The following is a 19,694-nucleotide window of genomic DNA, read 5'->3' as shown; positions in this document are numbered from 1 at the left end:
CTGAACGGAAAACTTTGATGTTCATCTAAAAGTGAAAAAAACCGTTGATTAAGATTTGAAATGAATCATCTATATCTCAGGAGTCATAAACGAGATTTGATACATAATTGTGATAAAGAAAAAGATGCATAAGTCATTACAGGCTAAGGTTATATGACGACGACTTTTATTCTTTACGCGTCATCATTGACGACTTCAATGTCGAAATCTTTTGTTGAGAAACTTCTTTCTTTTAAATAATGTACTTGTTTCGGAAAAGTAAGTTTTCTCTTTTTATTCACTCAAAGGATCCGTTAATTCAAATAGTTGACAGTTTAACTAAATATTAAAGTATTAGATATACCAGAAAATCTCTCTTTGCAAAGGAATAAGTATGTTGCAGCGAGAGTACGAAACATGGTGAATGTAAACATACTTATAATCGCTCTGGAGAATGATCCTATTTAATATTCGATTAGGTATCTATAATATAATATCTATTGATAGTACCAATTAATCTATTGATAATACCGATCTTTGCTATAAAGGACACCGTGCAAGGCTGTACCGAGCAATATCTCTTACTCTTGAATTGAAATATATGTCTGTATATATAAAACTGGATTTGCTCTAGGAAATAATATAATACACTGGATAATTAAATGTTTTTAATTAATAAAATATCAAATTTCAATTACAATCATATTTTAATATTATGATTTATTTTATAGCAGTTTTTCTGAATTATCCAGTATAATATATTATTACCTTGCGCAAATCCAATTTATCGGATTAGATCAGAAATTATTATATATATATATTTAAAAGATTTAAGACTTAATAACCGTGCATAAGCTGCAAGTACATAGAACCTATAAAGGAAGATAAAAACACGAAGAAAACAGAGAAATAAATAAAAAAAAATTTAGAAGAAGAGAAGAAAAAAAAGCAAAATGTATTAAAAATTAAAAAAAATAAGTAATTAAATAGAAATTAATTAAAAATATTTACAATGAAAAGATATATCGAATCAGAAGTTAGGAACCGCATTTTATTTGTCTGTTACATTAAAGCGATCAGAATTTTGCTCTAGGTCAGGGATGGCGAACCAATGGCACGCGTGCCATTTATGGCACGTGACACAATATTTTGGGCACCCCACCGATCGCAATTGTTCTTGCACTATGAATTGTTATTACACAAATGTTATTAAATTATGAAGCATATGTAACAATTAAATTAAAAATCACAAAAACAAACAAAATAATAAACAACTATTATTTAAAAAATTAACAATTAATGCTAAAAAAACAATTAATAACCATAAAAAGCAAATTAACAATAAGTAACTAGCAAAAAAAAATAACAGTTTTGCTTAAACTAACATCTTACAACATAATATAAGTTATTTGTCATCTAATCTGCAGCAACAGAAGTCACACTGATGTTACTTTAAGTTGAATTACGCCTATAACTGAGACATTGCAAAATGTATTTTTTTCCCTATGTAAATAGTCTTGAGTTGATAGTATTTAGTATTATTATCTTCCCAATAATCACGAAGTCAAAATTACTTGACGGCACGTCTATGACATCATTAAACAGTTTTTTTGAAAAAATGGCACATTGGTGTATAAAGGTTCGCCACCCCTGCTCTAGGTAATAGTATATTATACTAGATAATTCAAAAAATTGCTATAAAGTAAATCGGATTAAAATATTGTAATTCAAATTTGACATTTCATTAAATGAAAACTTTTAACTATTCAGAGCATTACATTTTTTTTTTACGCAAATCCAGTTTTAAGGCCAACCTATTTTATTTTATAACTATCGTTGAACAGCCGATCCAATTTTGGGCAACTAATGTTCATCTCCCTACACTGGTGAAATTATGTAAGAGAATTTGCATATATTTTATCGAATTTCACAAAAAGAACTGAACTGAATGTAAAACCACTGCTTCTAGACAAAAATGCAAATCTTGTACATGAAATACGTCAGCGCACACGTGTGAGAAGGAGGAGCCAGTATGAGTGCGCGTGAGTTAAGACGCATTTCGTTCGCTAGCACACCTCGGTGAATTTCTTGGTGTTATTTTGCAGCAATAGGTTAAATTTTCAAATTACAACAGTAAAAATGAGTAACTACTAACATTTAGATGATAAAATGAGGTGGCGAATTGTGCAGAGGCTAGAAGCAGGCCAATCTCAGGTACAGATTTGTAGAAAGTTCAATTTAGCACCCAGTGTCGTGCGTTACTTATGGAAACAGTACCAGGATACCGGATTCCTCGAGATAAAGCCTGGACAAGGTTGTCCAAGATCCACGACGGCCAGAGAAGATCACCATTTGTCCATTATAGCGAGGCGTAACAGAGGGGCTTCAGCTCTCTCGTAACTTGTACGCAGTCACAGGAATCAGTGTATCACGGGTGACTGTTTCTAAACGACTTCGTGAGAGAGGGTTGTTTGCAAGATGGCCTGCTCCTTGCACCCAGCTCACTTCTACGAACAGGAAAATGGCTCTCAGCATGATACAGAGAGCATAGAGATTGGAATATGGATCAATGGGCGACCGTTCTCTTCACTGATGAGTCCCGGCTCACCCTACGTTCATATGGAGAGAACCAGGGACCCGCTACCTTTCCTCCAAAGTCCGTGAAATCGACCATTGATCGGGACAGGCATCATGTTGGATAGTCGCTTACTTCTCCATGTCTTTGAAAGAGGCTCTGTGACTGGTATTGCGTATAGGGATGAGGTCTTGGAGCCCTATGTTCACTTTTTCATTGATGCAGTTGACCTTGAGTTCATTTATAGCATAGAGCTTTTCTGGTCGACGAATTTCTAGAGAGTAAGGATATATTCACCGGATGGATAGGCCAGCCAGATCTCCAATCCTCAACCTTATAGAATAAGTCTTGAACTCTCTGGAGAGGCAATTACTGCTTGCTACCCCCCTCCGAGTAACACCCAGGAAATGAAAACAGCTTTCCTGAACGAGTGAGACCGCAGGAACTGTCTTATTTCAAGTATGACATCAGACTGCAAAGCCTGTATATCTGTAAGAGGGGACCATACCCCATTCTTTTTGTGTTTATTCTGCAACAGTTGTTTCATACCTTCTGACTCCAACGAGTGATACGGACGATCATGCGTGTGTATTTCAATTGTTGAATGGTTATTTCTTTTGTATTGTATCAATGTATGTACACATCGAATTTTATTAAAATCGGTTAAGTAGTCCAAGAGACAATCGACCAAGTAGGAAAAAATTATCTTAAATTCTTACACCAGTGTAGTTTTGAAAGCAATTCATAATGCAAGGGAACTCCAGAATCAAGTATTGATCGATATTTGCCGTCCTATAAACGGGTTGTGACAAGTGTGTTGCAGCAGTCGTATTGTTGGCCGTAGATGGCGCCACTGAAGAACAAGAAACGCACCCTCTGTTTTAAATTCGCACAGTTTCACCAAGCAGGCTTGCTGATATTGGCTAGTGGTGTTAAGAACCAAAAAAAATCAAATGGGGTTGTTAACTTTATTATGAACGCCCCTTAACAATATATCCTACCATTCTTTATTTATGTTTTAATTTCATATTTTATAATTTGTCAACTTAGTTATGAAAATATTTTTAAACCATATTTGTATGTTATTCGTAAGTACATGTCATCCTTTTTACCTTCTCTCATTATATATTCCCATTTGTATTTCCTTTTAAATTATTTAAAAAAAAAAATTATAAATTTTTGTGATATTTTTGCTTGATAAAATTTTGTTTACGAATCGGTTTCTTTTTTTATCGTTGGTTCTCGTCGCACTATTGTAGTAATATATTCAGCTTTATCTATATTAATGCTATGTTAGAAAGCACTATTTTTATGGATATAATCTTGTGAACTGTTGACGAGGCTATATCGTTTCGTTTCTTACATTTTCTGTTTATAATTATATATATATTTTTTAATTGTTTAATAATTTTTATTTTATTTATTTTAATTCTCTTTCAAAATATTTATCTATATATATATTATAAATATTCAGTTTTTAACCGTCGTTGAACAGCTGACCCAGTTTTTGCTTTTATCACTACTAATGTTCAATTTCATAGACTTGTCATTTTGAATGTAATCCAGAAGACAAGGGGACTCCGGAATCAAGTATTAGGAGTAATTTGCCTTCGTGGAGAACTTTTTTGATGGAACTGACCAACGCCTCCTAGAAGAAGGAAGGCCTCAGCACGGATCAATTTAGTAGTCCAACATAACGAATATGAACTGCGCTATGAGTGAAAATAAGAAAGATGTCATTACGTTTGGACTACTGAAGGATCAAATTTCTTGTTTCTAGTAACCAGTGCTGATGCCTTCCCTTTTAAGGAGGTATTAAACTTACCCGTTTCGCCGTACATGGAGAGAAAATCTCACACGGTTAGCCTGATGACAAGGGGACTTCAACCCATGATCCGTCGACCACTGAGGATATTTTGCGTCAGCACTTATCATCAATTATAATTATGCATCATAAATATATATTATAACTATGTGTTATAATTATATATTCTAATTATGCGTTAAAATTATATTAAATAACTGTGCACAAAAAAATTTCGTTTATCGTAAATTCCTGAGGTATGGCGGAATGCACGAAAAGTAATATTAACTTTTAGGTGTTTTCAGAAGAGTTATTGGAACCATATATCCAGGAATGTGACTCATACTTTAGTTGGTTCGTAGTATTTGTCCTATTGACGTTTTGACAATACAAAAAAAAACTCTTATAGAAAAAATGGCTTTTTGTCAATTATCAACTTAATGAAATTGTTTCCTTTAGAAGAAAAAAAAAACGAGTTTTTGTAATTTTTGTGAGGGAATTTAAAAACATGCTGGTCTTTCATCGCGGTAACTTTGTACTTTAGCGAAATGTTAATCCCTTTTTAAAACCAGCTTAATATAAAATAACCAGCTTGATATAAAAGCTTCTTGTTATTGTTTATTCAGTTCAAATTCGCGTTATCCATATTTTAAAGTGTCAAAACAGTTATTGTTTTGAATAAAATGTAAAATTTTCGGAAATCGTGAAATGTTTAATGTCTTTCTTCGAGTTCAAGATATCAAAGTTTTGACTATATATATAGTGAAACATCTTGAGAGCGACCACTCTCCGTTCCACAGTAAAATGATCGTTATTAGAGGTTACCTCCATTGTGACTTCCAAAATTGTAATCAAAGGAACATTATTTTTCGAAAACGATTCTAACTTTAGTCAGTGTCATTTCCTTTGCGTGGAACTTTTGGTCGGAGTCGTAAAAAGACTGGATCTATGTAATAACATTTAACGTCTGTAAAAATGATCCCAACTGATATAATTATGTGGAAAAAAGCAAATTTACCAATTCTGAATGATGAAGTTATTTTAAATCAATAAATAATTATGTTTTTTGTTTACGTTCGCATTTAATTTTATGTCATGAAAATGAGTTTACTTTAAAAGATGGGAAGAAGTTTGTTTGTTTGGGATGCTTGCTTTTTTCTAAAAAAGAACTTTTTTTTCTAATTTGACTTTCAACTCTAGTAAATCATCGATAGCATCGTCTTTAGTGTACACTCTGACTGCAACATGAGGATGTTATCGTCAAAAAGAGCTCTCTTTATTAGTGTCTCACACAAATATTTTGAATACATTTTAATCTACTTGTTTGTTTTTGTTAAATTTTTTGTTCCGATATTTTTCGCGTTTCCTTAATTGACCTTTTCCACATTTGGTACATATGTTTGCCTTGTCGCCTAGAGAGGTTTTAATGGTCTCTTCTAAAGGTTTTCTTTAACTCAAAGTCTATGGAAGAAAATTCCGCGCCTCCCAAAAGTGGTCGCAAATAGTGGTGGTCTTTCCTGAATGTATCTAAAGTGAAAACTATTCATCACGTCACTTTAATTCACAAACATCTTATCATTTGGCCACTAGTTATTAATGGTGATCTAATTTTTACGTTTTTTTTCTGTGCGCATTTAAATTGTTCATGTTTATTGTTCTAACATTTTCTGTGTTTTGTTACCATTTTTTAACGCAACCGTTTGTCAAGAAACATCGTAGTCTAATTACAAATGGTACATTACGAAACGTGATCTATTTTTTTTAAAAGAAAACTTGTAACTTACCCTTGAGCCGGTGTCTGCAGAAAGTTAAAAGTTATTTTGTCTCCACTCATTTGTTTCCTTGTATTCTTAATTGGAAGTTATTGTCCTTTATAGAACGATTCATGACCTTCTTTTTTTCAAGATGCGTTTAAAATCGAATTTGTCTTTACAAAACGTCAAAGTATTTTAATAGTTTCTTGTTATGTAATTGTATGTTTCGTTGTTTTTCATTTGAACCTTGAATTATTACTGTTTGAAAAAAATAATAGTGTGGTCATTCTGTTATTACTTTTACTTGAGCTAAGGAGTATTAAATTTTGGAATGTATATTACTTTAATTTTTCTTTTCTTGTTTAATTATTTTTTGTTATGGGTGGATTTTTTTTCTGATTTCTAAAACCTTATTTTATCCCAAGAAAAAATAAAAATTTCAAAGACTACGTTTTTTATGTAGACTAAAAAAGAAGAAAATAATTTTGTCAAAATTGAATCGAAAAATTAAAGTATGGTGTGCATTACTTTCGAAAGACTTGGGAGGGGATTCGATTAATAGATTTTCACAAGTTGTGAAGGTTTTATAGTTATGAAATTTGACTAACAACTTATTTTAGCAGTCTAATAAAACAAGTAAAATAATAATACATAAAAAATAATAATAATGTAAATTTTCGTATATTGCGAATGTAAATTTACTTTGATTATTTTTTTCTTTCCTTGCTAAATTAGTATTAGTGATAAAATTTTCATTCTTTTGCTACGTTTTTTCAGTATATTAAACTTTTCTACTAAAATGTTTAGTTCTTATTTCATTTGCAATATTTTCCAATAATAAATTATATTATTTATTTCAGGTTTTATGTCACATCATTAAGTTTTTAAACAATAGTGTATTCCGAAAGATGGAATGTTGAAAGTTTTGTTTAAGTTCAATGAAGTATTATTGTCATCTACTACTGTTTACCGCATGTTGAATAATCAAAGTAAGTTTTAAAGTTAGTAAAGGTAAAATATATGTAATAGAGAGATTTTGCACTTTTACGTTAGCTCCTGTACGTAAGATTGGAGCAACTGCGCATGCTTGCTTTTATTTTAAATGCTACGCATCTTTGCTTTTTGTTGGCGTGATTTACGCTACTAGGACAAAGCTATAAGCTTTTTATAGCTGTTAAATGCTGTTTTCTGTTTAAGTCTACCTACGAGCTAAAAACATGGACATGAAATGTGAATTTGACGAAATGTATTGATGAAATTTAGAAATGCATTGTGTCATCTTACAACCTTTCGTTCATTCAATAAATAAATAATTTTATTGGCGTTTGTTTAACATTTTGCTTGTCTAATTGCACTAGTTCCATAAGAAACTTGATGTATTTTCGCTGTTTCAAAATTAAAAATTATATTCATTTTAGCTATACAATTTTGTTACAAGAAGTTAAAATATAAACAGAAGTTAAATAATCATTAGAAGTTAAATATCAATGGAAATTCAATAATACTTTTTTAATATAATAATAATAATAAGCTGCTTTCCTTATAGCTGAACTGATCAAAATCTATAAGCTATCCAATTTTTCGACTCGCAGATCCGCAGTTTTACGTAGAGCAAAGCATCTTGAATCGTATGGCACAGCTTTAAAAGAGATAGTCTACATCCATTGTAAATGCTTGTTTCGATTTTGTGATCAAAGTTAAAATGATATTCCACTTCGTTAACGTTTTTAACTTATGGATTTTTGAAAAATCTCTTATTTTAACTAACGTAAGTTTGACTTTTTTTTTCGCGGCCGCATGCGCAATTACTTGACTATCGTACGGAAGATAACGTAAATGTGCGAAATCACCCTATTATCCTATTTGGATCATTTTAAACATATCACAAACCACATTGTAAAAGTGAAAATTAGTTAAGTGTTGTGCAGGCTTTGAATATAGAATATCGAGAGATGGAGGTCAGTTGCGGTTTATTGTGGCAGTGGCACATATCAAAAGCACACTTGGCATCATGAAGCGTGCCGGCTTTCAGACTGTGCAATGACGCCAGAGAGTGTCACTTTGTAACAACTTTTATAATAGTTAATGTCTTTTTGATGTTGACAAGTTTGTAATGTCTTTAGCAGTTGTTTTCCAGCATAATGCTAAAACCTACATGGGTTTTCATGATTTTCACCAGCTCAACTTAGACCTCACGTCACATGGAAAGTTCCCATCCTCTTGATGCATTTTATCACTCCCCCCCCCCTTGAATGCATTTTATCATCCCCCCCCCTTGTCGGTTCAAGTTTAGAACTCCTGGTATTTGTTGAAGTAATAAAACGCACTTCCAACTTTAAAAAGAATTGTCTTAACACATAAGAGAATTGTCAAAACACATAATGATCAATGTCTCAAACACTAATATCAAAAAATTTTATTTTGTTTATAGTAAAAAATAAAGTAGTATGGTATTTTTTAAAATTCTTAACAATGGTTGTAGTATAATGTTTGAATTAAAATTTAAGAATTTCGCAACTAACTGCAAAACCATATTATTCAAATACAATTCAAAGAAAAAACTTTAAATTCATTTTCGATTTTCTCATTTATTTTCATTAAAATATTTTGGAATTTCAAATATAAAAATTTTACATCTGCTTATCCAAGGTAATTTTGAAACAAAAGAAAAACTAAAAATTTTGAAAAAAATAGGTCGAATATAGTTTAGACAAACATTTGAAAGAAATTGATTTTATGATTCCTAAGTGTTATTTTTAATTTCCATTTCTCCGAAATTTCTTTCTCTTTTTTGTGCATTGAAAGTGTATAGTAAATATACAAGCGAATCTATTTGGTATTGTATAAATGAAAAATGTTATTTATTTCTGCTAGAATATATAACATGTAATACATATGTTATTCATCAATTTAATTTATTCTTAAAAACCACTCAATAGAAAAATTGCAGTTTATACAAAAAACAATAATAATATGGTTAGTTCAACACTTTTATGATAGGTCGATGTTAAGAAATAAATACCTTTTACCTAAATAAATGGAGTTGAGACAAAGATGACTGATAAAAGAGCATTCAATCAGTAAACCAAACTAATATCGCATAATGTCAGTAAGTAAAATTCATTAAAAAATTTTATAGTATGCTTTTTACACCAGCGCCTAAAATTTGATAGATATTAATTCACGAGTTCGCGGAAAATGATAATTTAAAAGTATGATTTTTTCTATTGCGCTTTTAAAAAATGATGAGGATACATGTTCTTTAAATTGTCATTCACCGGAGCTATTTAATAAGTTTTCTTCGAATTTGAGTGGCATTTATTTCTATAAATGTTACAATTGTACATACGTATAATGTACAGTGCGTATCATTAAAAACGCACCAGCCTGAATAACTTTCGATATTTTGATCAGATCTTCACGTTCTAGCACTTAATCTTAATTTCCTTTTTTTGATGGATTCCGATTCCTGACTCTTAAAATCTAGGGGATAGCAATCTATGAAATGTGGTTCCCATAGTTTGGTCAGGAAAGCGCTCCAAAGTTTAGACCCCTAAATGTTAATTTTACTTATTGCGAAATTTCGCCATATCTCGAGAATTTTTTAAGCGAATTTAAAATATTTGAACAGATTTATACAATTTGTTTATCCAAAAGTAATTCCATGCATACAATAAGTTTTAATAAGCAATTATTATTTTTTATTATTTTATTTAATAATTGTCGAAAAGGTTTTGAGGTGTAAGGTGCATAATTTTTTACATCGATTTAAAGTATCTAATTTCATAAGCCAAAATGCAAAATTTGAGCGAAATCGGTTGATTTCTGAGAAATCGAATCTTAAAAAAAGTCGTATATTTAAAACTCAAGATAAAAATTTCTCAGCTACTATTTTACCGATTTTGCGCAAATTTTGCATGTTGCCGTGTAAAATTAGATAATTTAAAATGACGTAAAAAATTGTATACCTTACATTTTAAAATTTCTGACTATTATAAAATATCTACTAAAATTATAATAAAAATAAAAAATACATACTAACATTATAATAAAAATAAAAAATATTTACTAAAATTATAATAAAAAAAATATTTACTAAAATTCATTTTTTGCATGGAATTATCTATAGATAAGCGAATTTTATAATTGTGTCCAAAAATGTTTCAACTCGCTTATAAGATTCTCGAGATATGGCGAAATACACAAAAAGTAAAAGTAAGATTAAGGGGTCAAAACTTTGAACCGGTCTCTTGCCCTAACTAATACGATCTCATTTCCTAGATTACGACTACCCCCCTATATTTTGGAAAACGGAAATATGAATCCGACGAAAAAATGTGTGTTTATTCAGAGAAAGTACATTTTTGTGTCTGAGTTCGTAACTTAAAGTATCGTCTGCACTAAATAATTGGTGTATTTGAAGGCACCCTTTCGAACCATTGAAATTGAGTCTTAGAACGTAAAGATCCAACAATAAGAGCGAAAGTTATTCAGGTTCGTTCGTTTTTTTATTTTGTGCACTGTTTAATGCTGCACGTGGATTAACCATAAACGTTTCATTACATTAAGGCTGGTAATTTTTTTTAGAATCCTTTGTTATTTGATTTGCCGATGTAATTAAGAGTAACGATTGCTGTCTAAATCACTTGAATTCCAGAGCCTCACCATTTATAGTTATTGCCGTCTTAGTTTCAAAAACTATCTATGTTACTTTAAACGATGTGTTACAAGCGAATCAAATGCATCCTTAAGAATCGAAATAGCTTGAATGTTCCTTATCTTTTTTTTTCTTTCAGTGTTAGACTCATCCTCTGCAGTCAATGTAGAAAAATCTGTTACATTTCAAAACTAAAGAGAAACTTCGCAAGAACTGTAATTTTTATTTAACAAAAAACGAATAATTCCAAGATAAGTTACTTTGAAACAGATATGGATAAGAGATATTTTGGTATCGACAGACCCTCTTTTATGTCTTTTTTTTTTCTTTTTACAGGATCAGCAAGCATGAAGTTAGCGTACGATTTGTATTTTCCCCCCGGAGATAGGGAGCAGAATCTACCCCCAGTCATACTGATGCACGGGATGTTGGATTCCAGGAAATCCTGGAAATACATCGCGCCCTGCATCGCTGAGAGAACTGGAAGAAAAGTAAGACACCCTTTCTTTGTTTCGCTCTCCTTTATTTTGTTTCTTAGTGTTAAACAGACTGTTGGTTCACCTTCCAATGAGGTGAACCGGGTTCGAATCCCAGCGATGGCTGGTTGATGCGAATTCAGCACCTGGCTCGAACCGACTGCACTGCTGACGTTAAATATCATCAGTGGATCATGGATATCATTAGAGTCTCCTTGCAGTTAGGCTAACCGTGGGTGGTTTTCCTCTTCATGTACCGCGAATGCGGGTCAGTTCAATACCTCCCAAGAAAGTAAAGACCTCAGCACGGGCAAAGAATGTGTCGGTTAAATTGAAGTTCTGATGCATAATATATTATAATCGGCGTTAAACAGCTGACCCAATTTTGGATATGGACTAAAAATGTTCAGCTCAGTAGCCTTGTCCTTTTGAACCCAATCCAAAAGAGAAGGCAACTCCTGAGTCAAGTATTGGGAGAAACTTGCCTTAGTGGAGGACCTTTTGAAGGAACTAACCCAAACTTGCGTTACATGGAGAGGAAAATCGCGAAAACCTCCCATGGTTAGCCTGACAGCAAGAGGACTCTAACTCATGATCCGTCTACCACTGAGGATATTTTATGTCAGCCATCGCTGAGATTCGAACCCCGTTCACCTCATTGAAAGGCTCATTGTATCCCTTGAGCCTCCCTAATGTATATTTGTGTTCAGGTGTATGCTATAGACGCTAGAAATCATGGTGAAAGTCCGTGGAATGAGCGAATTACGTTTGACGAAAATGCTGAAGATTTGAGGGAATTTTTCTCTCAACATCAAATTCTAAGAGCTTCCATTGTTGGTCACAGTATGGGTGGAAGGACAGCCATGGCGATTGCTCTCAATCAGGTATATTTTACGGAATCCTTATATACATCCTATTGGAAACTAAAAACGTATCGAAATGAAATATCAAAAATGCATACTATATGTTAATAACAACACAATATTGCAATGACACATATTTGCATTGCTTATAATAGTAACATTTGTCCGATTTATCTGAATGACCAGTGGTCTGAAAAGCTAAATTTCTTTGCATTTAACTGCAACTACTTTTTTACAATTGTAGTTAACTACGACTACTTTTTTCGAAATGTACGAAATGTAGTCACTACTTTACTATTGTTGAAATACAAACTTAACCGGATAATGTAATTAATTTTTACCAATACTCAAAATGATATCGAATAAAAAACTGGCTTGGTCAAATATGAGGAGATATTAAGAAGTTTTAATTCATGTTTACATATAGTTTTTATTCTAAAGTACTTTTTACGATTTTTTTATTTCTAACTCTATGCTTTTATCGCCAATGATCTAAGAAATGATAGGACATTATCAAATATATGTGATTGAAATGATTAATGCTTTTTATATCCTCCATGAAATAAATTGCATTGCGAAAAACCACCCTGAATAACGTTCGATCTTATTATCGGATCTTCACATTCTTGGACTTCAATCTTAATGGTTTGAGGGGGGGGGACCGCTAATAGGCTAATTAATTAATGCAGACGATATTTCAATTTGCAAAATCAGACACAAAAACATATTTTATAGTTTCTGCGAAATCGAATTTTAAAAAAATCAGATATCGTACGTTGACGGGACCGTGAAGTATATGCACTCATCAGATTCGAAAATAATTTTGCGTTTGAACTTTTTTTTCTTTATTTAACTAATATTAAAGTAGTTGACAGGAATTACTACAAACTATTGTTTTTTTGTTCTCACTACACTACTTCTTTTAAAAAGTAGTGTACTACACTACAAACTAAGTATTTTCCCTACTTGTACCTCCCTACTTCCAACCACTGTGAATGACTGTCATCTGACAGTCATTTCTATTTTTATTGTTTTAGTCATTGATTGCTTAGGATAACTTTCATAGACGATTTTTTTTCTCTCTGTAACGCGTAAACACCTCCAACGCTATTTTGGTTCTTTTAACTCCACTTAATGACTCTTAATCTTGTTGCACAAAAACTGTGAGACAGAAATTTGAAATGACGAAGGTGTATCGAAAAATATACAGGACATACAATGGTATAAACAAATTTAACATTCGTCAAATCTCTAATAAAACAAAAAAAATCAACAATCCATTTTTTACGCGTAGCGAGATCTCAGTGTTGACATCATTTGTTTCAAGGGACCACCCTAGTCGTACTTCAAGCTAATGACTTTCTGCAGGTAGATTGACAAAATATTGGACTTGCCGATTCTCCTGACTTCATTTTGTGCAAAGAATGTGTGCTGACGTGAATGAGAACTTTTTTTACCTTACAACCCCCTGGAGGTGCCTCTTTTTTGTAATAAATTGTACAACTTATTATGCTTGAAAAAGCAAATATAAGGACGTATATAGAAAATAAACATTAGGTAATCAATTCGTGAATAAGAAGAGAGAATTAGTTAACACGCGGGTCACTTCATTTTTATTACATTTTATAAAAAGCTAAAATAAATATTTTATTTTTTTCTTAACCACGTAACGGCTAACTTTTTATCTCAACACAAATGTAAAACTTATTAATATTCACTTTTGCTACCAAGTAGAACATTCAAAACTATTTATAACCTATGATTCTTTATTTCTCTTACCACAAAAATATTTCAGTTGCAGGGATATATTAATTCTCACTGTCTTTTTGACGATTCGCTTTCACCAAATTCTTTTCAAATTTCATATTGATTACGGGGGTCGGCTTTATTTTTATCTATGTTATTTTTCGATAAATCGCCCACCATGGATCTCTTGCCATATTCCTTACTGTCCATACGGAACAATTCACTCACTTTTAATTATTGGCGAACGGACTGGGGGCTTCGGCTTCTCAATCCCAGCCGTTGAATTCATATCTTAGCAGAAATTCTTGATATAAAGAGAATGATACTCTTGAACCCCCTATTTATTTTATAATTTTGGAATGTGCCAAGTATTTGCATAATAAATAAATTTTTAATAAACGATTTACTTTATTTTTCTGGGGATAAAAATCCCTCCTTCATATCCAAATTAAAGTGTATCTGAAACGGTCATAATACTACATCCACAATTGAAAAAGGACTATACAACCACGAAAATAGTATACAAGTGCTTCATTTCTGTAGGACAAACCTCAACTGATCTTTTCTAGATTGATTCATTTTTCGAACTCTAACCATGGTTTGCGATGAAAATGTTTTCATCCTCTGGATGGGCCGGGATGGTCTGGTTGGTAGGGCGCTGGACTCACGTTTGTGAGAACGGGAGTTCGAATCCAGCCGGCCGAAAACTCCCCATGTAGTCAATGGCGACTGGTGCGCGTTAAATCTGTCGGCTCACAAAGTCTCCCATGTTTCCATAACAAATAAATACCTTGGGGGGTACTGAATTGGAGACTGATCGTTCTCTGATTCAGGTCAAAATTACGATTTTTGGACGAATGAATGTATCTATGAATGGGTCCGCCCTATAAACGGGTGTGACGTATGGGTGTGGCAGAAGCAGAATTCTTATCCATAGATGGCGCCACTGTAAAACCAGAACAATCGCACCCTTCTATCTTAATGACCGACGACAACAACATCCTCTGTATGACATTCATCGTGTATCGATCGAATGTTTGAAGAACCCTGTGTATGACTCACCTAGTTGTGTATTTTTCAGCCTCAGTTAGTGGAGAAAATAGTTGTGGAAGACATGAACTGTCGTAATTTCAAACCCACTCAGTCAGGAATTATGGTGCAGGTGATAGAAATGCTGAGAGAATCTCTCAATCACATTCCACCAGGATCAGACGAAAGAACAGCCAAAAAGTCAGTAGCCAAGTATATCGTCTCACTGTTTGCACAGGTGAGTACACAAGTTTCATTTCGTGACAAAATCTCAATTATTTACCTTTTTCTCTGCTCACATAGTTGCTAGCTGAATCTGAGTTACCAAAATAACTAAACTTTTAATTATCATAAATTAACTTTTTGTTAGATGCTAGGTAATATTCTCAGATTGACTTCGGGTTCAGAATGGACACCATTAAAATCACTTGATTTAATCACTTCTTTATTTTTTTAAAAAATCGTTCATTTAAATCATTTTTTATACAGAAAGAACTTCTTGATTCCATTCAAAAAAAATTTATTTAGGATATTTTCTTGATATATTCTTAAAATTGAGATTTTTTAATGTCTGATCTCATCATTATTGAAAGTATTATGAAGAAAAATAACAAAAAACGAACCACCCTGAATAACTTTTGATCTAATGATTGGATGTTCATGTTCTATGACTCTATCTTAATAGCTCAAGAGGGTGAACTCAAATACGCTAATTAATAAGTGCAAACGATATTTTAAGTTACGAAACCAGAAACAAAACGTAATAAACATACCTGTTTTTCAATGGATTTAGATTTCTGACCCCCAAAACCGAGGGGATAGCCTCAATCTTAGAAATAGGGTCCCGATAGTTTGGTCAAGAAAGCGGTTCAAAGCCCCTTAATCTTAGTTTTACTTTTTACGTATTTTGTCATATCTTGAAAACTTTTGAAGAGAAATCAAAAAAAATTTTCACGCACTTATTAAACTCGTTTATCCAAAGATTATTCTATGCCAAACGTAAAATTTTGTATGTATTTATTATATGTTATTATTTTAATCAATAATAGTCGAAAAATGTTTGAATTGTAAGGTATGCAATTTTTTTACATCATTTTAAAGTATGCAGTTTTACATGACAAAATACAACATTTGAGCGAAATCATTTGAATAGTTCGACTATTAATAAATAAAATAATTCAAAATAATAAATATTTATTAAAATTTATTTTTTGCATGGAATTATCTTTAAATAAACGAATTTTATAATTGAGTGCAAAAATTTTTCAATCTGCCTAAAAATTTCTCGAGGTATGGCGAAATACGCAAAAAGTAAAATTAACATTAAGGGGTTCTAACTTAGGACCGCTCTCCTGACCTAACTACTGGGACCCTATTTCCCAGGTTGCGGTATTTGAGGGGGAGGTCATAAATCCGTATCCGTCAAAAATAAGATATGTTCATTCAGAGAAAGTACGTTTTCGTGCCTGATTTCGTAACTTAAAATATCGTCAGCACTTATTAATTATCATATTGAGGTCATCCCCTTAAAAGATTAAGATTGAGTTCTAGAACGTGAAGATCTGGTATACAAATAGAATATAGAATAATGGATTTTTTGTATGATTCCTGATCTAAATTAGTGTAATTTAATTTGATATGCTATTGACAAATATGGTCTTAGTCACTACAAATTCATGTAAGTATCGAACTAGAACAAAAATAACTATGATATTATTTTTATAGTAATTATTTTATAACAATTACGCAGAATTTTAAACCATGTTTGTTAGAAAAATCATTTTAAAATTTGAAATTCTTGAAAAAAAATAATTGAAAATGCGCTAGATATGAGCATTTAAAGTAGCCTGGTCGGAAAACTTTGAAACACTATTTCACTGTGGAAAATAGTCTGATTTGAATATCGATGAAATTCAATTTTCTAAGTAGTTTTCGTAAATTTTGAAGGAAAGCAGTGAAGGGTGAGAAGTTTTCCACAAATTTCCTTTTGTATCTAAAAGGAGGTTTTGTAATAAGTGGTAATATCGTAACATAATTGTCCGCGGGCTACGAAATGTAATGTCATATAGAAAAGAAACGTGAAATAAAACGTACTTTAACAGGTCTCCCGTAAAACGGTATCCTTTAAAAAAAAATCTTGTTTAATAGTACAAAATGAAATTTGCGAAAATCTCCCAAACATTCAGAGATTTCTTACAAAATTTACAAAAACTATTAAGAAAATAGTTAAAAACTGTATTTTAATTTTAAAGAAATTTATATCAGATAATAGAAATATTTTTCCTCGTATGACAGAAAAGACTATTTTATATGTTATATCTTGTGTAATATTATTGTTATTAATCAAAAATTTCTCTAAAAATTTCGTTTAATTCTATTGACTATTTTTACAGTTTAAGGTAAATTAAAAAATGCTTTTTGTTTTAAAAATGTCCCCATGAATGTAAAAACCAAATAAATTTTGTTCTGATGTATTGAATCGTTTCGATTTATTATTATATTTAGTATTCTAGATTTATTATTTTATTTTATATTTTCAATTCTTTTTTCTTTTGAATCCTTTATGTGTTATGCTTTTATTATGTCGAATGGTTTAAGATTTATTTTAGTGGTCTACCTTTGATGTTCTATTAAATGTGATGAATGGTTCGATTTATTAATCTATTAAATATTTTAGGTTTGTTATTCTGTTAAATGCCTATTTTATTGCATGTTTATTTACATGATGTTGTTTTAAGTGTATTATGTTTATTATTTAGTTGAGTGATGTACTGAATGTTTTGTTGTTTTATTCGATGGAATGTTCTAGTGAATTTTTTTTTGTTTCTATGAAATAGTCATCTTAATGCTTCATGTTTTCTTCCAAGGAATAGTCTACTTATTGTTTTTTTATTTTATTCCATGGAATAGCTATTTAATGTTAGATGCTTATTATTCTACGAATTGTCTGAGGTGTATTAATGCATTAAATAGCTTAGCACTAGTAGGATAGTTAGTTTCAACTGGAGGATTTATTTTATTTAATATTTTAATTTCATTGTTATATTGAATTGTTAAAGTTTATCATTTTAATTTATTTTTGATAGGCTTATTATTCTATTAAATGGTTTAAGCATATTATTTAACTGGATGGTTCAGATTTTTTATGTTACTTACTTTTTTGCTTCCTTTTATTATTAACTGGTCTAGGTTTTTTTTTCTACTATACGTTTTGGTTTGATTATTCGATTGAATGGCTTTGGTTTATCGTCCTATAGCAGGGATGGCGAACTTGTGGCACGCGTGCCATTTATGGCACGCGACACAATATTTTGAGCACGCCACCGATCACAAAGTTCACTATGAAGCATATTAAAAATTAGATTAAATTTCACAAAGAACAAAAAAAAATAGGCAATTATTGACAAAGAATGTAACAATTAAAGTCATAAAACAATTAATAACCATAAAAAAAACAAGCTAACAATAAATGACTAGCAAAAAAAATAATTAACAGTCTTGCTTAAACTAACATCTTACAACCTAATATAAGTTATTTGTTATCTTATCTGCAACAACAGAAGTCACACTGATGTTACTTAAGTTGAACTACGCGTATAACTGAGACATTGCAAAATGGTTTTTTTCATAGTAAATAAATAGTTCTGAGATGATACTATTTTGTATCATTATTTTCCCAAAAATCACGAAGTCAAAATTATTTGACGGCACGTCCATTATCTCATTTAACGTTTTTTTTTAGAAAAAATGGCACGTTGGTGCTTAAAGGTTCGCCACCCCTGTCCTATAGAATGATTCGGGCTTATAATTCAATTTGATGTTTTATTATTATATCAAACGGTTTATGTTTATTATTTTATTGTTCAGACTACAGGAAACGAAGTGAAGAGGAAGAAAGACTCCCGATATGATCTGAGTATGATTCCTCTAAAGCGTGATGGTTCGAGTTATTCTTGGGAAGCGAACCTGGATGCCTTGGAGAAGATGCTCACCACAGACAGAATTACACAGAATTTGAGTGGAGTGTTCAGGGGGGATGCCTTATTTCTCTATGGAACGAAATCTTTTTTCAAAGTGTAAGAAACTTTCTCTTTGTGAATCATGTCATCAAAGAACCATAGATAAATATTTCAGATCATCACACAATCATTATTACTAAGGATTTTATTTCAGCATTTAGACGTTTTATTTTTCAATTACCATTTCTTACCGTTTACAATTTGATAAAAAGCCCCTGTTCGCATAAACACATTTATTTCTGAGGCTATTAAATTCAGATGTTGCAACTTTTACGATTTATCCGTAATTAATTCATATGCAAAACTAAGGCCTTACGATTAAGGTTTAAAAATTACGGTTTTTTGGAATTTCCATAATATGTTTACAATAAGTTTTACGCTGCCAGAAGTAATGAAATTACGTTGTTTTCAACTAATCAACCGTTGTTTTCAACTCATTAAACAGTTCTAAAACAAATAAATAAAAAATAACTTAATAGAAACGGTACACAAAAACAGTTTAATGGAATAAAAAGTAAACAAATATCTTCTCTCCCCATTTCCAACCAGCTATCTGAAACCTGCGTAAAATTAGATAAACTCAAATCTCAAATGATTAGAGCAAACATTTTTAGTGTTTCAAATGAAATGCACTGAAAAATTAAAAAGAGCTTTACTCTGCTGCAAGATAAAAAAAAAATTTTAAAAACGCTATCCCTATGGAGAGAGCCTTTTTGCACGTAAGTGCACGCCAAATGGTTGCCAAGCTCCCAACCACGAACGTATATCAACATCACCAACTTTTTTTGCTTG

General features: G+C 31.6%; 1 protein-coding gene across 5 annotated transcripts in view; it reads left to right on the top strand.

Moving 5' to 3' along the window:
• Positions 1-19,694, top strand: part of LOC107453900 (sn-1-specific diacylglycerol lipase ABHD11) — a 33,447-nt gene that overhangs the window by 12,494 nt on the left and 1,259 nt on the right. For 3 of the 5 annotated variants that reach the window (XM_087160526.1, XM_016070910.4, XM_016070911.4), the window contains exons 2-6: positions 6,973-7,101; positions 11,106-11,260; positions 11,956-12,129; positions 14,936-15,121; positions 18,751-18,959. In XM_087160526.1, the coding sequence (XP_087016652.1) occupies positions 7,026-7,101; positions 11,106-11,260; positions 11,956-12,129; positions 14,936-15,121; positions 18,751-18,959 (800 nt within the window). In that variant the 5' untranslated portion in view covers positions 6,973-7,025. Of the gene's footprint in view, positions 1-175; positions 259-6,972; positions 7,102-11,105; positions 11,261-11,955; positions 12,130-14,935; positions 15,122-18,750; positions 18,960-19,694 lie in introns of those variants that run through there. The other 2 variants (XM_043044631.3, XM_016070912.4) reach the window with 2 other exon arrangements.

The sequence above is a fragment of the Parasteatoda tepidariorum genome, chromosome 4 (assembly GCF_982258835.1).
Source record: "Parasteatoda tepidariorum strain Cologne lab strain chromosome 4, Ptep-v5.0, whole genome shotgun sequence".
Lineage (NCBI taxonomy): Eukaryota > Metazoa > Arthropoda > Arachnida > Araneae > Theridiidae > Parasteatoda > Parasteatoda tepidariorum.
This window is presented reverse-complemented; position numbering and strand designations above follow the sequence as displayed.